The sequence below is a fragment of the Pristiophorus japonicus genome, chromosome 5 (assembly GCF_044704955.1).
Source record: "Pristiophorus japonicus isolate sPriJap1 chromosome 5, sPriJap1.hap1, whole genome shotgun sequence".
Taxonomy (NCBI): domain Eukaryota; kingdom Metazoa; phylum Chordata; class Chondrichthyes; family Pristiophoridae; genus Pristiophorus; species Pristiophorus japonicus.
In genome coordinates, this window is record NC_091981.1 from 245,057,721 (window position 1) to 245,081,987 (window position 24,267).

General features: G+C 42.3%; 1 protein-coding gene across 4 annotated transcripts in view; it reads left to right on the top strand.

Annotated features, from left to right (window-relative positions):
* waca (WW domain containing adaptor with coiled-coil a) overlaps positions 1–23,293 on the top strand; it is a 130,613-nt gene extending 107,320 nt beyond the window's left edge. For all 4 annotated transcript variants that reach the window (XM_070881492.1, XM_070881495.1, XM_070881491.1 and 1 more), the window contains 3 exons: positions 12,385–12,562; positions 20,881–21,008; positions 21,852–23,293. In XM_070881492.1, the coding sequence (XP_070737593.1) occupies positions 12,385–12,562; positions 20,881–21,008; positions 21,852–21,921 (376 nt within the window). In that variant the 3' untranslated portion in view covers positions 21,922–23,293. The remainder of the gene's footprint in view (positions 1–12,384; positions 12,563–20,880; positions 21,009–21,851) is intronic.
* Positions 23,294–24,267: the final 974 nt, after the last annotated feature.

Here is a 24,267-nt window from a genome sequence, read left to right on the forward strand (position 1 = left end):
GTCCCTTTGAGGACGAGACCGGGGAATTAGTAATGGGGAACATGGAGATGACACAAAATATTTGTTCAGAGTTTCTATCAGTCTTTACGGTAGAGGACGCTAACAATATCCCAACAGTGGATAGTCAAGGGGCTATGGCGGGAGGAACTTAACACAATCACAATCACTAAGGAGGTGGTACTCAGTAAGATAATGGGACTAAAGGCTGATAAATCCCCTGGACCTGATGGCTTGTATCCTAGGGTCTTAAGAGAAGTAACGGCAGGGGTAGTGGATGCATTGGTTGTAATTTACTAAAATTCCCTGGATTCTGGGGAGGCCCCAGCAGATTGGAAAATGCAAATATAACGCCCCTATTTTTAAAAAAGGAGGCAGACAAAAAGCAGGAAACTATAGACCAGTTAGCCAACATCTGTGGTTGGGAAAATGTTGGAGTCCATTGTTAAAGAAGCAGTAGCAGGACATTTGGAAAAGCATAATTCGGTCAGGCAGAGTCAGCATGGATTTATGAAGGGAAGTCATGTTTGCCAAATTTGCTGGAATTCTTTTAAGGATGTAATGAAGAGGGTGGATAAAGGGGAACCAGTGGATGTGGTTTATTTGGACTTCCAGAAGGCATTTGGCAAGGTGCCACATAAAAGGTTGCTGCACAAGATAAAAGTTGGGAGTAATATATTAGCATGGATAGAGGATTGGCTAACTAACAGAAAACAGAGAGTCAGGTTGGCAATCAGTAACTAGTGGAGTGCCACAGGGATCAGTGCTGGGACCCCAACTATTTACAATCTGTATTAACGACTTGGAAGAAGGGACCGAGTGTAACGTAGCCAAGTTTGCTGATGATCAAAGATGGGAGGAAAAGCAATGTGAGAGGAGGGGACACAAAATCTGCAAAAGGACACAGACAGGCTAAGTGAGTGGGTAAAAATTTGGCAGGTGAAGTATAATATTGGAAAGTGTGAGGTCATGCATTTTGGCAGAAAAAAACAAAAAGCAAGTTATTATTTAAATGGAGAAAATTTGCAAAGTGCTGCAGTACAACAGGACCTGGGGGTACATGTGCATGAAACACAAAAGGTTAGTATACAGGTACAGCAAGTGATCAGGAAGGCCCATGAAATCTTGGCCTTTATTGCAAAGGGGATGGGGACGTCTTGCTACAATTATACAGGGTATTGGTAAAGCCACACCTGGAATACTGTGTACAGTTTTGGTTTCCATATTTACGAAAGGATATACTTGCTTTGGAGGCAGTTCAGAGAAGATTCACTCGGTTGATGCCAGAGATGAGGGGGTTGACTTATGAGGAAAGGTTGAGGAATTCAGAGGTGATCTTATCGAAACGTGTAAGATTGAGGGGGCTTGACAAGGTGGATGCAGAGGGGATGTTTCGTCTGATAGGAGAGACTAGAACTAGGGTGCATAATCTTAGAATAAGGGGCCGTCCATTTAAAACTGAGATGAGGAGGAATTTCTTCTCTGGTTTGCAAATCTGTGGAATTCGCTGCCTCAGAGCTGTGGAAGCCAGGAAATTGAATAAATTTAAGACAGAGATAGATAGCTTCTTAACCGATAAGGGGTTATGGAGAGCGGGCAGGGAAGTGGACCTTAGTCCAGGTTCAGATCAGCCATGCTCATATTAAATGGCGGAGCAGGCTCGAGGGGCCGTATGGCCTACTCCTCCTTTTTCTTATGTTTTTATGATGAGTCAGAGAGGAATTTTCCCAGATTTTTTTTCCCCCCAATTGGCCTGGGTTTTTATCTGGTTTTTGCCTCTCCCAAGAGATCACATGGCTCCGGTTGGAGTGGAGTGTAGAATGTTTCAAGGGGTGCAAGGGGTGTTGCAGTTATGTGGGGCAGACTGGTTGGGCTGGGTGCTCTTTACCTTTCCGCTATTGTTCATTGTTCATAGGTTTATATGTAACCTTCAGGGCTGCTGGCCGAGGACGTGTGGCTCTTTGTTGGCCGGGGCAGACACGATGAGCTGAAATGACCTCCTTCTGCACTATAGATTTCTATGTTTCTGTGAAATAAATGAGGTCTGACAGCTCTCATTCATGCTTTTCTTTCTCTCTCATTGTGCAGACAGTAGCTGGAACAACAACAACATTTTCTTTTCAGAAACCTGCCTTGTTTTCATGATTTGGGGAACACATGTGTCTATTTATAATTTTAAAACCCCATAGAAATGAGTCAGCATTTCACTGTTGTGGTTTGTTGATGAACCATTTGAATCATGCAAATAGGCTTTTTATATAGCAACTGAAATTTGTCATGTCCAGAATACGGTTTATAATTTTTTTTTAAATCATAAAATACTTTTTTCAGAATTTACCCATTGCGCTCTTCTGTGTTTTTTTTGTAACTTCATGGTTTTCTGTTTTTATTTCAAAACCTCAGCCTGACTCACAAGCTTGGGCTTTATTTGAAAGGATATTTTTCCTCAGCAATTCTCCTGGATCTCTGTGCATATCGACGGATCCCAGGAACCCTCAATACTCAACTAATGATTTTGTATTCCTGTATCTTGAACACTTCTTGGAAGTACTGTAGGAAACAAGGCCACAGCATGTATTCTGGTTTGGAAACTATTAATTTCCGGCACCACGAATGGCTTGACAGCACGGCTGCTGACCAAAGCCTGAAGGGTAAAGCTGTCAGAGTGGGCCTGTGTCAAATGATGAGGGAGTAACCTCCTTGACCTCAGCAACTTGCCTGTCCACACGAGCATTTGTTAGAATGAGCACCACTTTGTCCTTCTGAAGTCTAAGAATTGTCTTCACAGTCAGGACACTTTCCATTGAGTAGTGTGTCACCAACTGTGACAGACTAAGGGCAAATTTAGTCTCCCAAAACTGAATCCTCGAGTTGCTGGGGGTCAGCAGCAAATTCCGCGGGACTGTTTGTGATGATTATAGCATCATGATCCGTCGCTCCTTCATCGCTATCAAGCTGGGAGATCAACTCTAGTTCAGGTGGGTAGTGTGGAAGGACATGACAAGAGCAGCACCATGCATGCTTCAGAATGTCTATCTAAACCAGTGATGCTGTAACACAGAGCTACCTGCAAGCTGAATGCTAAATGCAACATGTTATAGAACAATCTATGCAGTCCCACAACTCTAGATCAGAGCAACGCTCTCGTCCTACCTGATCCAATTGAGAATGGTGGTAGACAATTGGGTACGAACATGTGAGCCCAGAATGTGTGTGCAAGAGACCAACGCTGACGTGTTTGCCAGCATCCTCAGTCAAAAGAGCAATATGGAAAAACTCACTGGAGTGTTGAAGATGCATGCACCAGAACTAACTAACCCCTAGCCAAGCTGTTCTCGTGCAGAAGATACACTAGGCTAGAACCTCCACTTTTGTACTTATCGCCCCAAAATGGGCGTTATTTCCGGCATTAAAAAAGGGTTTTCTGATCACCGGCTTCTCGCCCATTCTCAATACACCTAGTTTCCATTTTTGAAAATGGGCATTACCGCGAGCGATATCAAATGGGCGGTAGCGTTACATTTTTTTGACCTTCTGTCGTAAAGTGTGGCCGTCCTTAGCAATGGCATGGCAACGCTCGGTTCCCGCGATTCAGGAGGTCATGTGCAGAAGAGGAGACACAGAGAGAGGGAGCTCAGAGGCATTGAAAGCATGTGTGGCTGCGCTGTGTGCTTATCTGGCTGTTGTGGGACGCACGACAGGAATTCACTAGTAGCAAAAAGCCTACTAAGCACCAAGAACATCGTTGGCACCGAGTTTTTGTCCAACAAATAAGATATAACATGGAAGAGATGGAGGAGGCCCTGGAGCTGGTAGTCAGGAACACTGGTGGCAGAGGGCTCCCAGTGTCCCGGAGCACCACACTGTACCCCAAGGTGCCGCACCCCCATTGCCAACCACACGAGAGCCAGCAGCAACATCTTGCTTCTGGCTCAGAGCACATTCCCACCTCGGGACCGTCCTCTCCCGTAACCATCCAAGCAGCACTTCGGCTGTCACACACCCCCCGCCAATGAAACATCGCCTGAGGACCTCCTTGGCCAGGCGGTTTGGAATCAGGAGGGGAAGGGGTAGAGGTGGGGGGGGGGGGGAAGGGTTGGTTTGTTGCAGAAATACTGATGATTTCAGACTCATAGCTGCCCCATTACACACTGGTGATTTCTTTACACCAATGGGAATAATCACACTTAACTTCAATCAACTTAAACTTTAACTGTCACCAAGGTGATGCCCACCATTGATGTATGACCTGCACACCCAGCAGTGTGTAAGCCTTGTAAATAACACCAATGTTCTTTCAGGCAAAGCGATCATTGAGAGTTCCTGACGTAAGGCTCTTGCAGCTATCATGCCACCATGGGCCCTTTCATGTGTTCTATATTGGGGCGGGGCATGACTTCACTGTCCGCCTGATTGTCTGGGCAGATGTCAGCGTCCACCTCCTCGTCCTCTTTGTCTCTCTGGTGAGGTGAACTGTCAGACTCATCAGGCAATTCTTGTCCCCTACTGATAGCCAAGTTGTGTAGCATGGAGCACACCACCACAAATTGAGCTACCTGCTCAGGATAGTATTGGAGCTCGCCTCCTGAGTGAGCGCTGCTTCAGTACTCCAATGGTTTTCTCCACGATATTGCAAGTTGCTCTGTTGCTCTTGTATCGACTCTCTGCCTCGATGTGGGTGTCACGCAGGAGGGTCATCAGCCAGGCGGAGAGGCCATATCCTTTGTCACCAAGCATCCAGCATTGACCTTGTGGCTCATTGTTAAACAAGTCAGATGCAGTGCTCTCACGCAGGATGTGAGCATCATGGATGCTGCCCAGAAATTGAGCATTCGCTGCCAGTATAATTTGCTGGTGATCGAAAACCAGTTGGACATTCAGGGAGTGGGATCCCTTGCAGTGTGCATATAGTCTATTGCTCCCTGCACCTTGGGGAAGTTTGCAATTCTGGAGAATCCGAGAACCCTCTCACTCTATGCCTCACAGGTCATAGGGAAACTGATCAAGTCCCTCTTGCGTGCATACAGGGCTTCAGTGACCTGTCTAATGCAGCGATATGTGGCGTGCTGAGAAAATCCGCAAATGTCGCCAGCTGTGGCCTGAAAAGAACCCGAAGCGTAGAACGACAGTGCCGCGGTTACTTTGACCTCGACGGACAGTGCAGTATTGATGGTGCTGGAAGGCTGCAGAGATATCAGCTGGCATACCTCAGTGATAACCTCTTTGTGGAAACGCAGTCTCCGAAGGCAGGTGGTGTCGGGCAAGTCTAGGTAAGAATGCTTCTCCTTGTGGGGGGTGCAACATCTGGTCCTCCTCATCTGTCTGTCACTTCGTACATTGGGCACATAATGCAGTGGAGCATTCCTTCGGCAATGTTGAGTCTGCTGCATGTATTTAGTCACCAAGAGAGGGTGAGAAAGGACAGGTCCCATTGCAGTAGCTCTCTGTTTCCCACCGATTGGTCACAAACAAGGAATGTCCCGACGAAGACACCTCCTCAATTCCAATCGGTCACAGTATGGTCAAGATGTTTTTACAGATGTTGACATCAACTCCCAACGACATGCAGAATACATCCGAACTCTGCCGAGGTTGAAGCACAGCAGCCTTTTAAAGGACGCGACATGTGATCTCGAACATGGCGTCCATAACGCTGTGATTCTTTCCGGTTCGTTCCACTTTTTGTGGGCGGTTTTCTGGCCGAGCAATATTGTGGGCGATATGTGTGCGAGGTGGTGAAATTGACGATGGGCGATCTCCATAGCCACTAGTTTGGGTAAATATGCTCTTTACGACAAAAAACAGTGGGCGGACGTTAATATTGAATCTCGGCGTTAATTCCTTACAGAAAGTAGTGCTGAGCGATATTATGGCCGTTGAATTCGCCCATTCTGCTGATTCTGCCCCCAAAAGGTGGGGGGGGGGGTGTAATATTTTTTCTCGGCGTTAAGCACATGGGGAAAGTAACGCTCGGCGATAAGTTTCCTAAAAATGCCTGCCAGTTTCCATTCTGTGCCAAAATGGGTGATATCTGGGTGTAAAACGTCATTTCAGTGGTAAAGTGGGTGTTTAAGCATGCGAAAAAAGCGGAGGTTCTAGCTCACTGGCTTTTACCTGACATTATGAAAAATTGCCCAGGTCTGTTCCACAAATGCAGGACAAATCTATTCTGGCGAATTACTGCTCTGCTGGTTTCCTTCCAATCATCAGCAAATAATGGAAGGAGTCAATAGTCACAAGTGGCATTTACTTACTAACAACCTGCATTGCTGATGCTTTGTTCTGGTTCCCTCAGCATCGCTCTGCTCCAGACCTCATTGTATCCTTGATGCAAGCATGGACACAGACTGAATGCCAGAGGAGATGACAGTAATTGCCCTGTTCATTGAGGCAGAGTAGGACTGTTCACTGACTATTCTCATCTTTAACTATATTCATACCTCCTCCAATAATGAAACCGTTCATATCTACCTACAGCAAGACCTGGCAAAATCCAGTCTTGGAGGTGGAAGTTTAACATTAATACCACTTAAGTGCCATGTAATCATCTCCAAAAAAAATTGGGCCAACCAACTCCTGCTGACCTTCTGTAGCACCACCATCACTGGGGGGGAGGGGAAGCAATCACCACTGACCAGGAGCTTTACTGGATATGTCGCAACACGAGAAGGACAAAAGCTGAGTACTCTGACAAGTGGCTCACCTGATCCCTAAAAGATTGTCCATGATCTAAAGGCTCAAACTAGGAGTGTGATTAAATACACACCACTCACCTGGATGAGTGCTGCTGCATTTACAGTGAAGAAGCTCCATCCCATTTGGGTGCAACATTACAACAGTAATTACATTTCAAAAGTACTTCATTGGCTATGAAGCATTTTGAAACATTTACATCATGAATGGTTTTATCGAAATTGAAGTTTTTGTTTTTGGATACAGAGCAGTCCTCTTGACTTGACACCCCTGTTAATCCAGCCCTCTATCACTGTTGTACTTTGGCTGCAGTATGTAAAGAAAGAAAGGCTTACATTTATATAGCGCCTTTCATGACCACTGGATGTCTCAAAGCATTTTACAGCCAATGAATGTACAATGTGGTCACTGTTGTAATATCTACAGAATGTACTGCAGCAACTTGCCAAGCTTACTGCAACAGCGCCTTTCAGCCCACAACCTGTACCATCAGGAAGAACAAGAAAAACAGTCATGGAAACACAATTGCTTGTAAGTTCCCCTGCCCCTACCCCCACTCCGCCCAAGTTGCAAACTATTCTGACTTGGAAACTTATTGCTGTTCCTTCATAGTATCGGAGTCGAAATCTTTAAATGTCCCACCTAATGGGAGCGCCATCACCCCAAGTCCTGCAGTAGTTCAAAGACAAGACCCACTGTATTATTGGGGCACCTGCAAAAGGGGCAATAAATGCAACTTTGCTAGTATCACTCAGATCCTGAGAGGTTTTTGGGAAACATTTTTTTTAAACCGTCGACTCTCATGAGAAACCAAACAATGGAAAGCGTCGTATTTCCGTGAATTGCATCACAAAGCTTCAATTTAGTATTTTAATTGTGCTTACCAGTTTTGCCAGGTGTTCAAAACCCATTGCTAAGTACCAACCATTATTTACATTTTTATCTGAGGACATCTACTGCACTACCTTCTTCAACCCTCTCTGTGACTTCATCAAATAACTTAATCAGGTTAGTCAGACAAGATTTTCAAATCTGTGCTGGCTGTCCCTTATTAACCCATGCTTCTCCAAGTGAGAATTAATTTTTCTTTGACTATGGTCTCCAGTAATTTTCCCACTGCTAACGTTCGACTGAAGGGTCTGCAGTTTCTGGGTTTATCTCCCCTTTTTTGAACAGGTGTGTACCATTTGCAATCTTCCAGTCCTCTGGCAACACTCCCAAATCCAAGCAGGATTGAAAGGTTGTGTCAGAACTTTTTCTATTTCCACGCTAGCTTCTCTAAGCAACCTCGGATGCATCCCATTTGGACCAGGTGACTTGTTAACTGAATGTGCCAACCTATTTGGTACATTCTTTCTATTTTTATCCTATCCAATATCTCTACTCCCCTTCCCTGCCCACTACAGCATCTGAAGGACATGATATAATTTAATGATTTGAGTGCTGTAGTGTAAATTATTTGACTTGACTAAAAATGTATTTGGAGTTTTGCTTTCTTGTAGCCAAATTTCGCAATTCCGAAAGCAACACCAAGTTCATTACTGTAACCTCAGCTTACTGCTGCACCCACTTGATGGAAAATGACGCTTTTGTGTCGTCCAGCATGGCAACCAATTCATTGTTGCCTTTGTTGTGTTGGACAGTGACCGTTTCATTTTGAGTGAGCTCTTGTCAATGCTGCTATCGCTCTCACTCATTTAGACTGAAGGAAATAATTTGCCTTTGAACTCTATACCCCACAATCCCTCCAATGCCAAGCCCACTTCCACTGCACATTGCCTATCCAGAACTCTTATCCATGCTTTTGTCACATCCAGAATTGACTACTCCAGTGCTCTGCTTACAGCCCTCCTAATGTCCAGCCTTCACAAAATCCAGCTTGTCCAAAACATGACCACCCACACTACGTTCTGTTCCCCCATCACCCTTGTCCTCACTGACCTAAATTGTTTCTGCTCAAATAATCCGAAATGATGCAATTCCTGAATCTAGAGAATCTCGATCTAATCGCTCTGCAATTTCTTCATCTATTTCTTGTGAAACCCTGGGGCGGAAGCCATCAGTTTCTAGAGATTTCCTGGAAAAGGGAAAACTTTGCAGAGCGATGGGGAAAGAGCAGGCCAGTGGGACTAATTGGATAGCTCTTTCAAAGAGTTATTCAATGTTTCTATCCCAATGCATCCAATTGAAAATCCTTGACGTTGTCTTGAAATCTCTCCACAGCCTGCACCTTCCTACCTCTGCAATCTCCTCTAGCCATTTAGCACACTTTGGTTCTTTGACTCTTGCCTGCTGTGCATCTCTCTCATTTGTCGCTCCACCATTTGCGGCAAAGCTTTCAGTTGCCCTTGCCCTACTCTCAGCAACGCCTTCCATGAATCACTCTGCCTATCTACTTCTGTTTATTTAAAACCTCCTCAAAACCCATCTTCTGCTCGCCATTGTTTCCATCATTCCCCTTATTCTTTTTGTAAAGTGATTTGGACACCTTGAATGTTAAAGATGCTGAAGTTGTTGACTTCTTGCATATCATTTTCATTCATGTCCAGTCACTCATCACTGCTTTGGGCTAATGATTAGAATTTGTAATCGGTTAGTGAAATCAATGTGATCTTTTGGGGTGCTGGTGCTCACAGCCTCAGAATTAGTACACAGCCCAAGTTTCTTTAATTTCATTTTCTCTGATATTCAATGATCCACATACTGGAAGATATTTGATTATACAAGAAACTAGCATCCATTGTTGCTATTCCCTGTTTCCAGAATGCTCAGAAGGGTGTGAAGGGTGCTTTATTTATCAATACCAAACTTCAATCCAAGATTTTTTTTCTAGATAAAGATAGACTTGCATTTACACAATGCCTTTCATGACCTTGGGGCAACCCCAGAAATTTTCAGCCAATTAACTACTTTTGAAGTGTAGTCACTGTTGTATATTTCCAATCCATTTAAATATCTGTCCGTCTTGTGTTCATTCTATATAAAGGAACAATGATCTAATGTTTCTTGGTATCTTTCAAATACTACAGGCTGGGCTGTTCACATTAAAAGCATAAGTTTCTTAAGTTATTGGAATATCTGGGAGGCTGAGATCTGACATTTGGTTTCCATCTTCCCTTAAGGTATTAACTAACGGTCATCGTCTCAAAAGTGGAGTCTCAGTTTGTTCTTCCTTGCATTTGAAAATTTTTAACCCTTAATTTTTGTTGGTTTTTATTGGCCTCTTTTAGGAATATTTGTTCATTGTTATCAAGGCAGTTACCTCATGGTAACAATGCCACACCTGCCAGAATTTACTTGAGACGTGAAGAATTTATGTGCTGCATGAGTGCAATGCTGATGTCCCTACTCTGCCGAGTTGGCACTTCTGGTCAACTTTTACAACCGTGGTATCATATTTGACCTCGAGCTGAGCTTCCGACCACATATCCACGTCATCGCCAAGACCGCCAACTTCCACCTTCGTAACATTGCATGACTCCACCCCGCCTTGGCTCATCTGCTGCTGAAACCCTCATCCATGCTTTCGTTACCTCGAGATTTGACTATTCCAACACTCCTTTGGCTGGTCTCCCATCTTCCACCCTCCATAAACTTCAGCTCATCTTAAACTCTGCTAACCTACATTGACTCGCGGTCTAGCAATGTCTCAATTTAAAAATTCTCATCCTTGTTTTCAAATCCCTCCATGCCCTCGTCCCTCCCGATCTCTGTAGCCTCCTCCAGCGCTCCAACCCTATGAGATCTCTGCACTCCTCCAATTCTGGCCTCTTGCGCATCCCCTGTGTTAATCGCTCCACCATTGGCAGCTGTGCTTTCAGCTACCTAGGCACCAAGCTCTGGAATTATCTGCCGAAACCTCTCCGCCTCTCTATCTCTACCACCTACCTCTTTGACCAAGTTTTTAGTCATCTGTCTTAATATCTCCTTATATGGCTTGGTGTCAGATTTTGTCTGATTATGCATCTGTGAAGCGCCTTGGAACATTTTACTACATTGAAGGTGCTATATAAATGCCATCAGTTTATTTTTTTTAAATTCTCGCTCTACCCAGTTCCTAAGCAGTAGCTGTTACAATGACATCTTCAGCAATGAAGCTGGAGGTATATGTGTGTTGAATGCAAATTAGCATGGATAGAGGATTGGCTAATTAACAGAAAACAGAACGTCGGGATAAATGGTTCATTCTCGGATTGACAATCAGTAACTAGTGGGGTGCCGCAGGGATCAGTGCTGGGACCTCAACTATTTACAATCTATGTTAACGACTTGGATGAAGGGATTGAGTGTAACGCAGCCAAGTTTGCTGATGATACAAAGATGGGAGGAAAAGCAATGTGTGAGGAGGACACAAAAAACCTGCAAAAGGACATAGACAGGCTAAGTGAGCGGGGAAAAAATTTGGCAGATGGAGTAAAATGTTGGAAAGTGTGAGGTCATGCACTTTGGCAGAAAAAAATCGAAGAGCAAGTTATTATTTAAGTGGAGAAAAATTGCAAAGTACAGCAGGAATGGGGAGTCCTGTTGCATGAAAGACAAAAGTTTAGTATGCAGGTACAGCAAGTGATCAGGAAGGCCAATTGAATCTTGGCTTTATTGCAAAGGGGATGGAGTATAAAAGCAGGGAAGTCTTGCTACAGTTATACAGGGTATTGATGATGTCACATCTGGAATACTGCGTATAGTTTTGGTTTCCATATTTAAGAAAGGATATACTTGCTTTGGAGGCAGTACAGAGAAGGTTCACTTGGTTGATTTCGGAGATGAGGAGGTTGACTTATGAGGAAAGGTCAAGTAGGTTGAGCCTCTACTCATTGGAGTTCAGAAAAATGAAAGGTGATCTTATTGAAACGTGTAAGACTATGAGGGGGTTTGACAAGGTGGATGCAGAGAGGATGATTCCACTGATAAGGGAGCCTAGAACTCGGGGGCATAATCTTAGAATAAGGGACCGTCCATTTAAAACTGAGATGAAAAGGAATTTCTTCTCTCGGAAGGTTGTAAATCTGTGGAATTCGCTGCCTCAGAGCTGTGGAGGCTGGGTCATTGAATACATTTAAAACCGAGATGGACAGTTTCTTAACCGATAAGGGGTTATGGGGAGTGCGCAATGAAGTGGACCCGAGTCCATGATCGGATCAGCCATGATCGGATCAAATGGCGGAGCAGGCTCGAGGGGCTGTATGGCCTACTCCTCCTATTTCTAAAAAAAATAGAATTTGGTTAATAGCAGCTGTCATCAAGATAGCATTTACAGCACCACAATTGCCTCAGGAAGCCATTTGATTTGGTTATTCACATTGAAGATTAATGATGTGCAATATTTTACTGCAAAATAAACATTAAATGCTACTTATTAATTCTTATTTTTTTGGGACCAACATTTTCTAAATGTGAATTGTACTTTTTATGTTTGTGAAGTGTAATAGATGCAGATGAAGGAGGGTTTAATACAGATCTGAAAAGTCACGCTCTATACAAAGTTGTACTTCCTGTTGGAAGCAAATTCTGTTCACTTCTATGGCTGTAAAGTAATTTATTTCAATTGAAAAGTTAAGAATGACTAAATTTAGCAGCTGCAAATTGAGGTCCTTGACCCCAAGGGGAATGTTTTCTTATAATTTTAATACTGTCAAGTGCATTTTTAAAAGGTCTATAAATTTTTGTGATACCTAACTATTGAAACTTTTACAGCAACCAGAGAAGTCCATCCCCAAGTCCAAATCACATCGCAAGTAGCAGTGCATCTTCAGTACCATCAACCACGTCTGCACGTTCCTCGTGTTCATTGACGCCGACACTAGCAGCGCACTTCAATGAAAATCTTATAAAACATGTTCAAGGTTGGCCTGCTGATCATGCGGAAAAGCAAGTGAGTGAATAGTTGTTTGTGTTTTGAAATAGTTGATACAAACATTATTGGGAATATAAGGAAATTGACATTTTGAAGTTTTGGAATATATTTGGTTTGTCTTTGCTATGCGTTCTGTTGCTTTGCGAATTTTGCTCTACTGACTTAAATTCTATAAAGTTAAGAAAATACTGTTGGTGCACAACTTTGAGTACATAACTGAAGTTGTCAAAATACAATGGTGTATAAAATTGTTTTTTGAGTTGGGCTCTCACTCTTTTATAATGTCTCATTCTACAATATGACTAGGCTCACTCAAGTTTTACTTCAATGCTGTGACTTTTTTTTAAAGTTTAAATTAACTTGGTTCAGCAGCTGCACAGAGAGTTTGTAATTTGTACACTAAATGTGATATTTCTGCAAAATTCGACACATTATTTTCTGTATAGTGGTTCCTGAATTATTATCTTTAAGCAAAATATTCTTCATAGCTAAATAACTCGGTCAGGCCGTTATGGTGTCTTCTGCACTTGGAATAATAAAACTTTTAAGATCCTATGCAATTGAACAAATTATATATCTGACATTTCCATTAAATAATGAAAGGTTTAATTGCAAAGATAATTAATAATACATTTGAGATTGATTCTATTTGCTAGCCAAGAGTATTAAGCGATATGGAGCCAAGGCAGGTGGATGGAATTAAGACACAGATTAGTGATGCTCTCATTGAATGGGCTGAATGACCTCCACCCGTTTCTAAGTTTTTCTTTGATCACCATTGATCTCAGTTTCACGAGGGCGCTTTGGCAATCAAATGCTTTCAAGGGCAGCTAATCTCATTCCTCATCCAGCATTCAACTCTTGCATCAAAGCTGCATTAAGGTATAGAGCAGAGTGATTCTTGTGGAACCCGAACTGAGTGTCGGTGAGCAGGTTATTGATGAATAGCTGTTGCTCAGTGCCACTATTGGCGAGTCCTTCCATCACTTTACTTAATGATTGGAAGGAGGCTGGTTTAGATTTAACATGTTTATTTGTATGGATAGAACATACCTGGGCAATATTCCACATTGTTGGCTATATATCAATGTAAAATGCTGGACTGGAATGATGTGATTAAAATTGCTGTGAGCACTGGCATTATGATGGTGGAGCACTTGGGAGGAGACAGAGTAGGATCATGGCCCACAGCATCTTAGCAGTTTTACTAAGATATTATGGAATGGGATAATGCTTGAATGCAAAGAATAATAAATATGCACAAGATGGAGTGAACAGACCTTGTGGTGGGGAAAGGAGGAATCTTCGTGCAAGTACCATGAAATGTGGGAAAGGAATGGAATTTTGTGGGTTGGGGTTCAGAGGATAGCTGGATCCTGCTGTTGGTTGTCATGTTTGAAGGTTTCTCTTTTTGTTACTGGCATTACCTGCAAGTTCTGTCCTGCTGTCAAGAATGTCTTTGTTCATTGACGGAGCTGAAGTTTGATGGGTGGCCAACTTTATGGATCTATGCGATTATATACTTAAAAAAAAACCTTAAGTGAGCCGAGGGAGGGTAAAAGGAAGAAGTTAGGGAAGAATTACTAGAGAAGGACTTGGCACAGATGTAAATTTATGGAGGTGAATGTCTTGTATAACAGGTACTTGAACCTGCTGCACTGGGCGGAGATGGTGAAAGAAGCACAAAAATGACACGATCGGTGAAACCATACATGTATATTTTTGGGTTGTACAGCGTCGAACTTTCTGAAGGAAGATTTATTGAGGAAGTTGAAGTTGCTGCTGAGATAGTTGGAGAAAAAAGCCGAATGGAATTGGTGTAAAGTTCTTCGGAATATATGCCAGATCTCTGTGGATGTACGTGATGTTTATGTAGGTAAATCTGTTACTTTAGGAAAAGTTGTGTACAGACCACCAAACGGTAGTAGTGATGTTGGGGACAGCATCAAACAAGAAATAAGGGATGTGTGCAATAAAGGTACAGCAGTTATCATGGGCGACTTTAATCTACATATTGATTGGGCTAACCAAACTGGTAGCAATACGGTGGAGGACGATTTCTTGGAGTGTATTCGGGATGGTTTTCTAGACCAATATGTCAAGGAACCAACCAGAGAGCTGGCTATCCTAGACTGGGTGATGTGTAATGAGAAGGGACTAATTGGCAATCTTGTTGTGCAAAGCCCCTTGGGGAAGAGTGACCATAATATGGTAGAATTTTTTATTAAGATGGAGAGTGACAGTTAATTCAGAAACTAAGGTCCTGAAAGGTAACTTCGACAGTATGAGGCGTGAATTGGCTAGAATAGACTGGCGAATGATACTTAAAGGGTTGACGGTGGATAGGCAGTGGCAAACATTTAAAGATCACATGGATGAACTTCAACAATTGTACATCCCTGTCTGGAGTAAAAATAAAACTGGGAAGGTGGCTCAACTGTGGCTAACAAGGGAAATTAAGGATAGTGTTAAATCCAAGGAAGAGGCATATAAATTGGCCAGAAAAGGCAGCAAACCTGAGGACTGGGAGAAATTTAGAATTCAGCAGAGGAGGACAGTGGGTTGAATTAAGAGGGGGAAAATAGAGTATGAGAGGAAGCTCGCCGGGAGCATAAAAAGTGACTGCAAAAGCTTCTATCGATATGTGAAGACAAACTTTGGGTCCCTTGCAGTTGGATTCAGGTGAATTTATAAAGGGGCACAAAGAAATGGCAGACCAATTGAACAAATACTTTGGTTCTGTCTTCACAAAGGAAGACACAAATAACTTTCCGGCTGGACTTGGGGACCGAGGATCTAGTGAGAAGAAGAAACTAAAGGATATCTTTTATTAGATGGGAAATTGATGGGATTGAAGGCTGATAAATTCCTGGGGCCTGATAGTCTGCATCCCAGAGTACTTAAAGAAGTAGCCCGAGAAATAGTGGATACATTGGTGGTCATTTTCCAACAGTCTATCGACTCTGGATCAGTTCCTATGGACTGGAGGATAACTAATGTACATCACTTTTTTTAAAAAGGAGGGAGAGAAAACGGGTAATTATAGACCGGTTAGCCTGACTTCAGTAGTGGGGAAAATGTTGGAATCAATCATTAAGGATGAAATAGCAGCGCATTTGGAAAGCAGTGACAGGATCAGTCGAAGTCAGCATGGATTTATGAAAGGGAAATCATGCTTGACAAATCTTCTGGAATTTTTTGAGGATGTAACTAGCAGAGTGGACAAGGGAGAACCAGTGGATGTGGTGTATTTGGTCTTTCAAAAAGCTTTTGACAAGGTCCCACACAAGAGATTGGTGTGCAAAATCAAAGCACATGGTATTGGGGGTAATGTACTGACGTGCAGAGAGAACTGGTTGGCAGACAGGAAGCAGAGAGTCGGGATAAACGGGTCTTTTCCGAATGGCAGGCAGTGACTAGTGGAGTGCCGCAGGGCTCAGTGCTGGGACCCCAGCTCTTTACAATATGCATTAGTGATTTAGATGAAGGAATTGAGTGTAATATCTCCAAGTTTGCAGGTTGACACTAAACTGGGTGGCGGTGTGACCCGTGAGGAGGATGCTAAGAGGCTGCAGGGTGACTTGGACAGGTTTGGTGAGTGGGCAAATGCATGGCAGATGCAGTATAACGTGGATCAATGTGAGGTTATCCACTTTGGTGGCAAAAACACGAAGGCAGAATATTATCTGAATGGCGGCAGATTAGGAAAAGGGGCGGTGCAACGAGACCTGGGTGTCATGGTTCATCAGTCATTGAAAGTTGGCATGCAGGTCCAGCAGGCGATGAAGAAGGCAAAAAGGGATTTGAGTATTGGAGCAGGGAGTCTTACTGCAGTTGTACAGGGCCTTGGTGAGACCTTCTCTGGAATATTGTGCTCAGTTTTGGTCTCCTAATCTGAGGAAGGACGTTCTTGCTATTGAGGGAGTGCAGCGAAGGTTCACCAGACTGATTCCAGGGATGGCTGGACTGACATATGAGGAGAGACTGGATCAACTGGGCCTTTATTCATTGGAGTTTAGAGGGATGAGGGGGGATCTCAGAAACGTCTCGGATTCTGACAGGACTGGACAGGTTAGATGCCGGAAGAATGTTCCCAATGTTGGGGAAAGTCCAGAATCAGGGGACACAGTCATAGGATAAGGGTAAGCCATTTAGGACTGAGATGAGGAGAAACTTTGTCACTGAGAGTTGTGAACCTGTGGAATTCCCTGCCGCAGAGAGTTGTTGATGCCAGTTCATTGGATATATTCAAGAGGGAGTTGGATATGGCCCTTACGGCTAAAGGGATCAAGGGGTATGGAGAGAAAGCAGGAAAGGGGTACTGAGGGAATGATCAGCCATTGAATGGTGGTGCAGGCTCAAAGGGCTGAATGGCCTACTCCTGCACCTATTTTCTATGTCTATGTTTCTAAGTAATTTAAAATATTTATTGGAGGGATAAGTAGGCAATTTGACCTGCTAAAAATGACATTCAAGTTAAAAGTAGAATTTTCAGCTAAATCCGAGTCCAATTGAATTATTTAAGTCATGTCTCAGAACTTCGTACTGCTTAAAAACTGATTTTACATTAGCTAACTATGAAGTATTTCTATTCTCGCATATGCAGTCAGTGAAATAGTTTTAACATTTCTTAACTCTTGGAGATTAAATGAGCACTCGCTGTTTGCTCAATGAGTTTATCTTGTGAATAGCTGAACCATGCATTTTACTGTCATAAAATAGCCAAAGCGTTTCATAGAATTGAAAATAACTGGATACTGAGCAATGAGAGTTACACTGGTGACTGAAGGCAGGGTCAAAGCAGTATGTTTTCAGGCAGCTTCTGAAGGAAAAGCAGAAGATAGCGACCGAGGAATTTAGGAGGAATGTTTGAGCGTGAGGCAAAGATGAGCCCGATGTGGAGGGAGGTGGGGGAGATGTCACTTGCGGGGAAGACAAGGGAGGCATTTCAGTAATGGAGTCCGGAGGTGAAGTACTTGTACACATCAGCAGACAGGCTGAGGTTCTCGATAGAGACGGGCAATGTTGCAGAGATCAGAATAGGTATTTTTGATGCGTAGAATATGAGATTTGAAGCCAAGTCAAGGGCCATGTAGGACATTAATGTTGCACAGTATGGAGGGGATAAAGAAGATCAATTGAAGTGAGGGTGATTAATTGTGCAGATACTCACATTGTGGGTTAACTCTCTGATTTTTGTGTGGCAAAATTTGTGAAATATAGCTTTGATCTCAAGCTGAAATTGTGAAAATGACAGAATCAACAGCACAGAAACAGGCCATTCAACCCAACTGGTCTTTGTCTGTGTTTGTACTCCACACGAGCTTCCTTCCATTCAATTACCTCTTCCCATCCTGCCACTGTACATCCTCTTCCCCCTCATGTATGCATCAAGGCTCCTCAATATTTCATAAGAACATAAGAATTAGGAACAGGAGTAGGCCATCTAGCCCCTCGAGCCTGCTCCGCCATTCAACAAGATCATGGCTGATCTGGCCGTGGACTCAGCTCCACTTACCCGCCCGCTGCCCATAACCCTTAATTCCCTTATTGGTTAAAAATCTATCTATCTGTGATTTGAATACATTCAATGAGCTAGCCTCAACTGCTTCCCTGGGCAGAGAATTCCACAGATTCACAACCCGCTGGGAGAAGAAATTCCTTCTCAACTCGGTTTTAAATTGGCTCCTCCGTATTTTGAGGCTGTGCCCCTGAGTTCTAGTCTCCCCAACCAGTAGAAACAACCTCTCTGCCTCTATCTTGTCTATCCCTTTCATTATTTTAAATGTTTCTATAAGATCCCCCCTCATCCTTCTGAACTCCAACGAGTAAAGACCCAGTCTACTCAATCTATCGCCATAAGGTAACCCCCTCATCTCCGGAATCAGCCTAGTGAATCGTCTCTGTACCCCCTCCAAAGCTTGAACATCCTTCCTTAAGTAAGGTGACCAAAACTGCACGCAGTACTCCAGGTGCGGCCTCACCAATACCCTGTACAGTTGCAGCAGGACCTCCTTGCTTTTGTACTCCATCCCTCTTGCACTGAAACTGAAGGCCAACATTCCATTTGCCTTCCTGATTACCTGCAAACTAACTTTTTGGGATTCATGCACAAGGACTCCCAGGTCCCTCTGCACCGCAGCATGTTGTAATTTCTCCCCATTCAAATAATATTCCCTTTTACTGTTTTTTTTTCGAAGGTGGATGACCTCACATTTTCCGACATTGTATTCCATCTGCCAAATCTTAGCCCATTCGCTTAACCTATCTAAATCTCTTTGCAGCCTCTCTGTGTCCTCTACACAACCCGCTTTCCCACGAATCTTTGTGTCAGCTACAAATTTTGTTACACTACACTCTGTCCCCTCTTCCAGGTCATCTATGTATATTGTAAACAGTTGTGGTCCCCGCATCGATCCCTGTGGCACACCACTAACCACTGATTTCCAACCCGAAAAGGACCCATTTATCCTGACTCTCTGCTTTCTGTTAGCCAGCCAATTCTCTATCCATGCTAATACATTTCCTCTGACTCCGCGTATCTTTACCTTCTGCAGTAACCTTTTGTGTGGCACCTTATCGAATGTCTTTTGGTAATCTAAATACACCACATCCATCGGTACACCTCTATCCACCATGCTCGTTATATCCTCCAAGAATTCCAGTAAATTAGTTAAACATGATTTCCCCTTCATGAATCCATGCTGCGTCTGCTTGATTGCACTATTCCTATCTAGATGTCCCGCTATTTCTTCCTTAATGATAGCTTCAAGCATTTTCCCCACTACAGATGTTAAACTAACCGGCCTATAGTTATCTGCCTTTTGTCTGCCCCCTTTTTTAAACAGAGGCGTTACAATAGCTGCTTTCCAATCCGCTGGTACCTTCCCAGAGTCCAGAGAATTTTGGTAGATTATAACGAATGCATCTGCTATAACTTCCACCATCACTTTTAATACCATGGGATGCATTTCATCAGAACCAGGGGACTTGTCCACCTTGAGTCCCATTAGCCTGTCCAGCACTGCCCCCCTAGTGATAGTGATTATCTCAAGGTCCTCCCTTCCTACATGCCCGTGACCAGCAATTTTTGGCATGGTTTTTGTGTCTTCCACTGTGAAGACCGAAGCAAAATAATTGTTTATGGTCTCAGCCATTTCCACATTTCCCATTATTAAATCCCCCTTCTCATCTTCTAAGGAACCAACATTTACTTTAGTTACTCTTTTCTGTTTTATATATCGGTAAAAGCTTTTACTATCTGTTTTTACGTTTTGCGCAAGTTTACTTTCGTAATCTATCTTTCCTTTCTTTATTGCTTTCTTAGTCATTCTTTGCTGTCGTTTAAAATTTTCACAATCTTCTCGTTTCCCACTAACTTTGGCCACCTTTTCCGCATTGGTTTTTAATTTGATACTCTCCGTAATTTCCTTGTTTATCCATGGCTGGTTATCCCTTCTCTTGCCGCCCTCCTTCAACGCAATATGCTTCAACTACTCCATGCGGCAGTGAGTCCATATTCTCATCACTCACCACAAATGGAAACAGTTTCTCTACATTCACCCTATCGATCCCCTTCATAAATTTAAAGACCTGAATCGGGTCACCTCTTTGGTTTCTTTTTGAGAAAGGCCCCCAGTCTGCTTCATCTTCCTCTCTCTTTGGGTACTGCAACATTCCTGTAAATCTTATCTGCATTTATCCCAGTGCTTCAATATCTCTTTTGTAGTATGGAGACCAGAACTGCACGCAGTACTTCCAACTGTAGTTTCATATAAATTGAGCATGACCCCTCTCTTGCATTCTGTTGCTTCAGAAATGAATCCTAGTACTTTGCATTCGTTATGGCCTTATCAACTTGTGTTGCTACTTTTTAGGGTTTTATGTGTCTGTATCCAGATCTCTTTGCTTCTCTACGCCATTTAGTTTCTTACCGTCCTTATTCCTTCTACCAAAATGAACCACCTCACACTATACCATATTGAATTTAATTTGCTATTTTTCTGCCCATTCTGTATTTTGATATACTTTTCTACATCATGGCTATTACAAAGATTGGATACAGTCTTATCGTCAATTCAGACAAGAATGCAACTAGTCCAGTAACTGAGAGAAAGAGAAAAATACTTTTTCAACAAGTCTGATCATTAGGTTATCTCAGAGACTTGTGTGTTGGACAGGCATTGCAGACAAAGCATCCCATCTAACGACTTAAGGGACAGGATTCATTTTAGTAATTCTTCTTTGTACCCTTTCGTGTCAGAATGTAAGTATTTCTCCTTTTTCTATGACTACAGATCTTATTGATACCTTCTTAACTGTTTTTTTCTTTTTAGGCATCACGACTGAGAGAAGAAGCACACAACATGGGAAGCATTCACATATCTGAAATTTGTACTGAGCTTAAAAATTTAAGGTCTTTGGTTCGAGTATGTGAAATCCAAGCAACATTGCGTGAGCAAAGGTAAGCAACTGGATTAGTATGTGATTAGTCTGGTGAGCCTCATTATGCTACAGATTTAAACCCTTGTGAATTTTGCCAGCTTTGTGTAGCTGTCAGCAATTTTGGTTCTGTCCCATATGTACTTTTGGTCAATGCAATTGTGACAGCGTGGGATGATAGATCGTGGGTTTACATAATTATTGTCAAAGCTGCAATTTGAATGCAGATCTAAGTATTTTATGGCATTGACTTCTATTGGTGACACCTAACCTGTTTATATTGTAAATGGGCATCACCAACGGGAGAGGGGAAAGCGTGGCCCTGCCTGCCCACTGTACAATCTAGCCTTTGTTTTTCACTGGGCTTGCCTTCCATCAGGCTCCTGTTCTCAGCATAGCAAAACAGAACTGAGAAGGGAAAATGTTGGTGTGTTTATATGCAGCATCTGATTCTGCATGCACTTTTATATGTGAATTTAAAAAAAAACTTACCTTTTATTGTTCAAGATTAGGAGCTCAATTGAAGGCAAATCCTATTTTAAAGAGTAAATAATGGACAGCGGTGGGTAGTTGGTGTGTTCGGTGCTGCAAATTTGACTTCACTGTATCTGTAGTGATGAGGTGTGCATTTATGAAACTCAATTCATAATTAAGTACTTGTTCCAAATACTCTAAATTCATTAATTTCGTGCATTCAAATGGGAGCTGAACGTGAATCATTTTTGTTTGTCCGAGCAAACAAGATACATAACAGTATTCTGAGCCCTATTGTATCTTTCGATTTTGCTGTATTTTTTTAAAACTTATTCAGTGTAATTGACCTGTCAATGTGGTAACTCTCAGTTTTCCCCTCTCACTTTTACAGGATACTGTTTTTGAGACAACAAATTAAAGAACTTGAAAAACTGAAGAATCAAAATTCGTTTATGGTGTGAGGACTTGTGAAGAAATTGCACATGGTTTAAAGCCAGGAACTGTAAACGTTTGCCCAGTCTTAAACTAAAATTTGAGCTGCGTTTGAGAAGGCTTTGGACCGTGGGGCTGGGCAAAGGGGTGGAATGGGAGGGGAAATGGAGGGTTCTGATTCAGGGGAAATAAGTGGTTGATTTGTAAACCCTTGAAATGTAGATTTCTTGTAGATGTATTCTTCACGTTGTAAATATGTTTTGTAGAGTGAAGCCATGGGAAGCCATGTGTATCAGAGCTTTGACATCTGAACTAATCAATGCTGAGGTGGCTAAATACCTAGCCTTTTACATGTTAACTTGTCTGCAAACTAGCTTTGGTAATTTTCATCATTCAGTGATACGCATTTCCTAGAATGCTGACACCAGCCAGTGTGCATCACGGGCAGCAACAACTGGAACAGTTTGGTCAGTATACAAATTAGCATGGAGCACCTTCAGATTCCACAGACCCAGTCAGGAGCAGCTCTGCAGACAGCTTTCTTCATTGCAAGGCAATTACAATTTTTTTCTTAAGGCATTGTGGCCAAGGCACTTGGGTTCACCAACTTTTCATTCCTCTGTACAGCAGTTCATAAGTGATGTGCTGTTGTATGAAAAAAAATTACAGGTTGTTGCAGTAGGTACAGTACAAAATGATTTCTTGTATGCCTACCTAATTGCTGTGTATTTGCATTTGTGCCCTATTTAAAAAAAAAAATGGGAGCAGAGAAAGATTGATACAGGGCATGTGTGTATTTATTAAGCGGCTGAAGCCACTCGTAGAATAGTGACAGAAGCCCAATGTTATTTGCTAACATTGATGATGGAAGAAAGCTGGTCAGTCATGAAAAGATGTATGTAAATATAATAAACTTTTGTTGTTTAAAGCACTGGGTACCCTTCTTTTTATTCAGCTGCTGCATATAGGAAGCTGAACTGCTCTGGCAAACCTGATTGGGAGTAATCCTTGTTGGATGCTTGTTTTTCTTTGTATAGAACTTTAGCTTTCAAGAACAGACCATTTTGTGCAAATATGAATGACAGAAGAACTTTTTTTTCTTTTTGTAAGTGATTCAGTGACTAAAACAAGAATTTCAACGAGGATTTTGGATTCCTTGCCGATAATTGGCTTGTGTAAAGTCTTGGTTTACCTGTATTGCTAGAATGACACATTTAATTTGAAGGATGTTTGTGTTGTTGCTAACTGTTCAAGTAAGGTGCTGACTGCTGTTCTTTTGCCATCACAATGCGCTAGATCTGTGTAATTTGAGCATACAACCATCATTGGAAAATGATGGTAGAGCTCAGCTTTGTATATTGTTTCCTAAAGTATATAAAAAATAAAACTATGCTACCACTGGATATGCTCACTTTTCTTTTGTGTAGGTTTACATGGGGTTTGCCACACAGTTTATTTACTGAAATTGTTGTTCAATTAATAAAAATAACTATGGTTTCAGATAATTTACGAAGATGTTTTTAACCAGTTTTTTTTTTAATAACTACATTTATTTACTTTCCAGCATTTCTAGTGCCAGCACTTCATTTAATTTTTGATTGGAACAAGGATTTTGATGAGTGATATATTCGAAGAAATTGAATACCTGAAAACATTTTAATGAAGGCTAGATTATTGGTTTGTAGTTTTTTTTTGCAAAGTATGACTTACCTGAAATCTTGGCTTTGTTACAAGCTCTGATTGTATTCAAGCATATATGTTGCCTCCTATGGTGGCTGGTGTGCAACGACCACCACACGTTAAAAAAATCCAAGCACAGGCATCTTCCACCCTCCAAGATGTAGTTCGGGATCTGGAATATTAGGTCCTTCATTGAAACATCTGTGAACTCATCCCTTTTTGGCGTAGAAGTAAGTCATCCTTGCTTCGAGGGACTGCCTATGATGATGATGTTGCCTCTTCCTCCCCCCCCCCCCCCCACCCCGAGTCTACACGCACTTTGGACGCGAGACTTGATAGGTTTTACCACTTACTTCAGTTTGAATAAAGTCAAGGGTATTAATTAGATTCCTGCTACTTTAATTGATCTACTGTTACTCAGTTGATTTTAACTTGGTCAGTTGCTTTTCTGTCAGCACTCTGATCTTTTTCAAAATTGTTTTGCCTGGGACGGTCATTGTGTCCATATGTCTTTATGCACTGTGTCTGTAAACCTGCAAGTTGGTCTGTTTATTTTTTTTTAAACTTTTTTCTTTAAATTTTTATTCAGTTTATCATGCCTTTTGAAAACTGGTGTGCTGAAAAGTTTATATACAGTACTAATCAGTCATCTAAGTCACCCAGATCAAAATCCACGTTTAGTGACTTCAGACTTT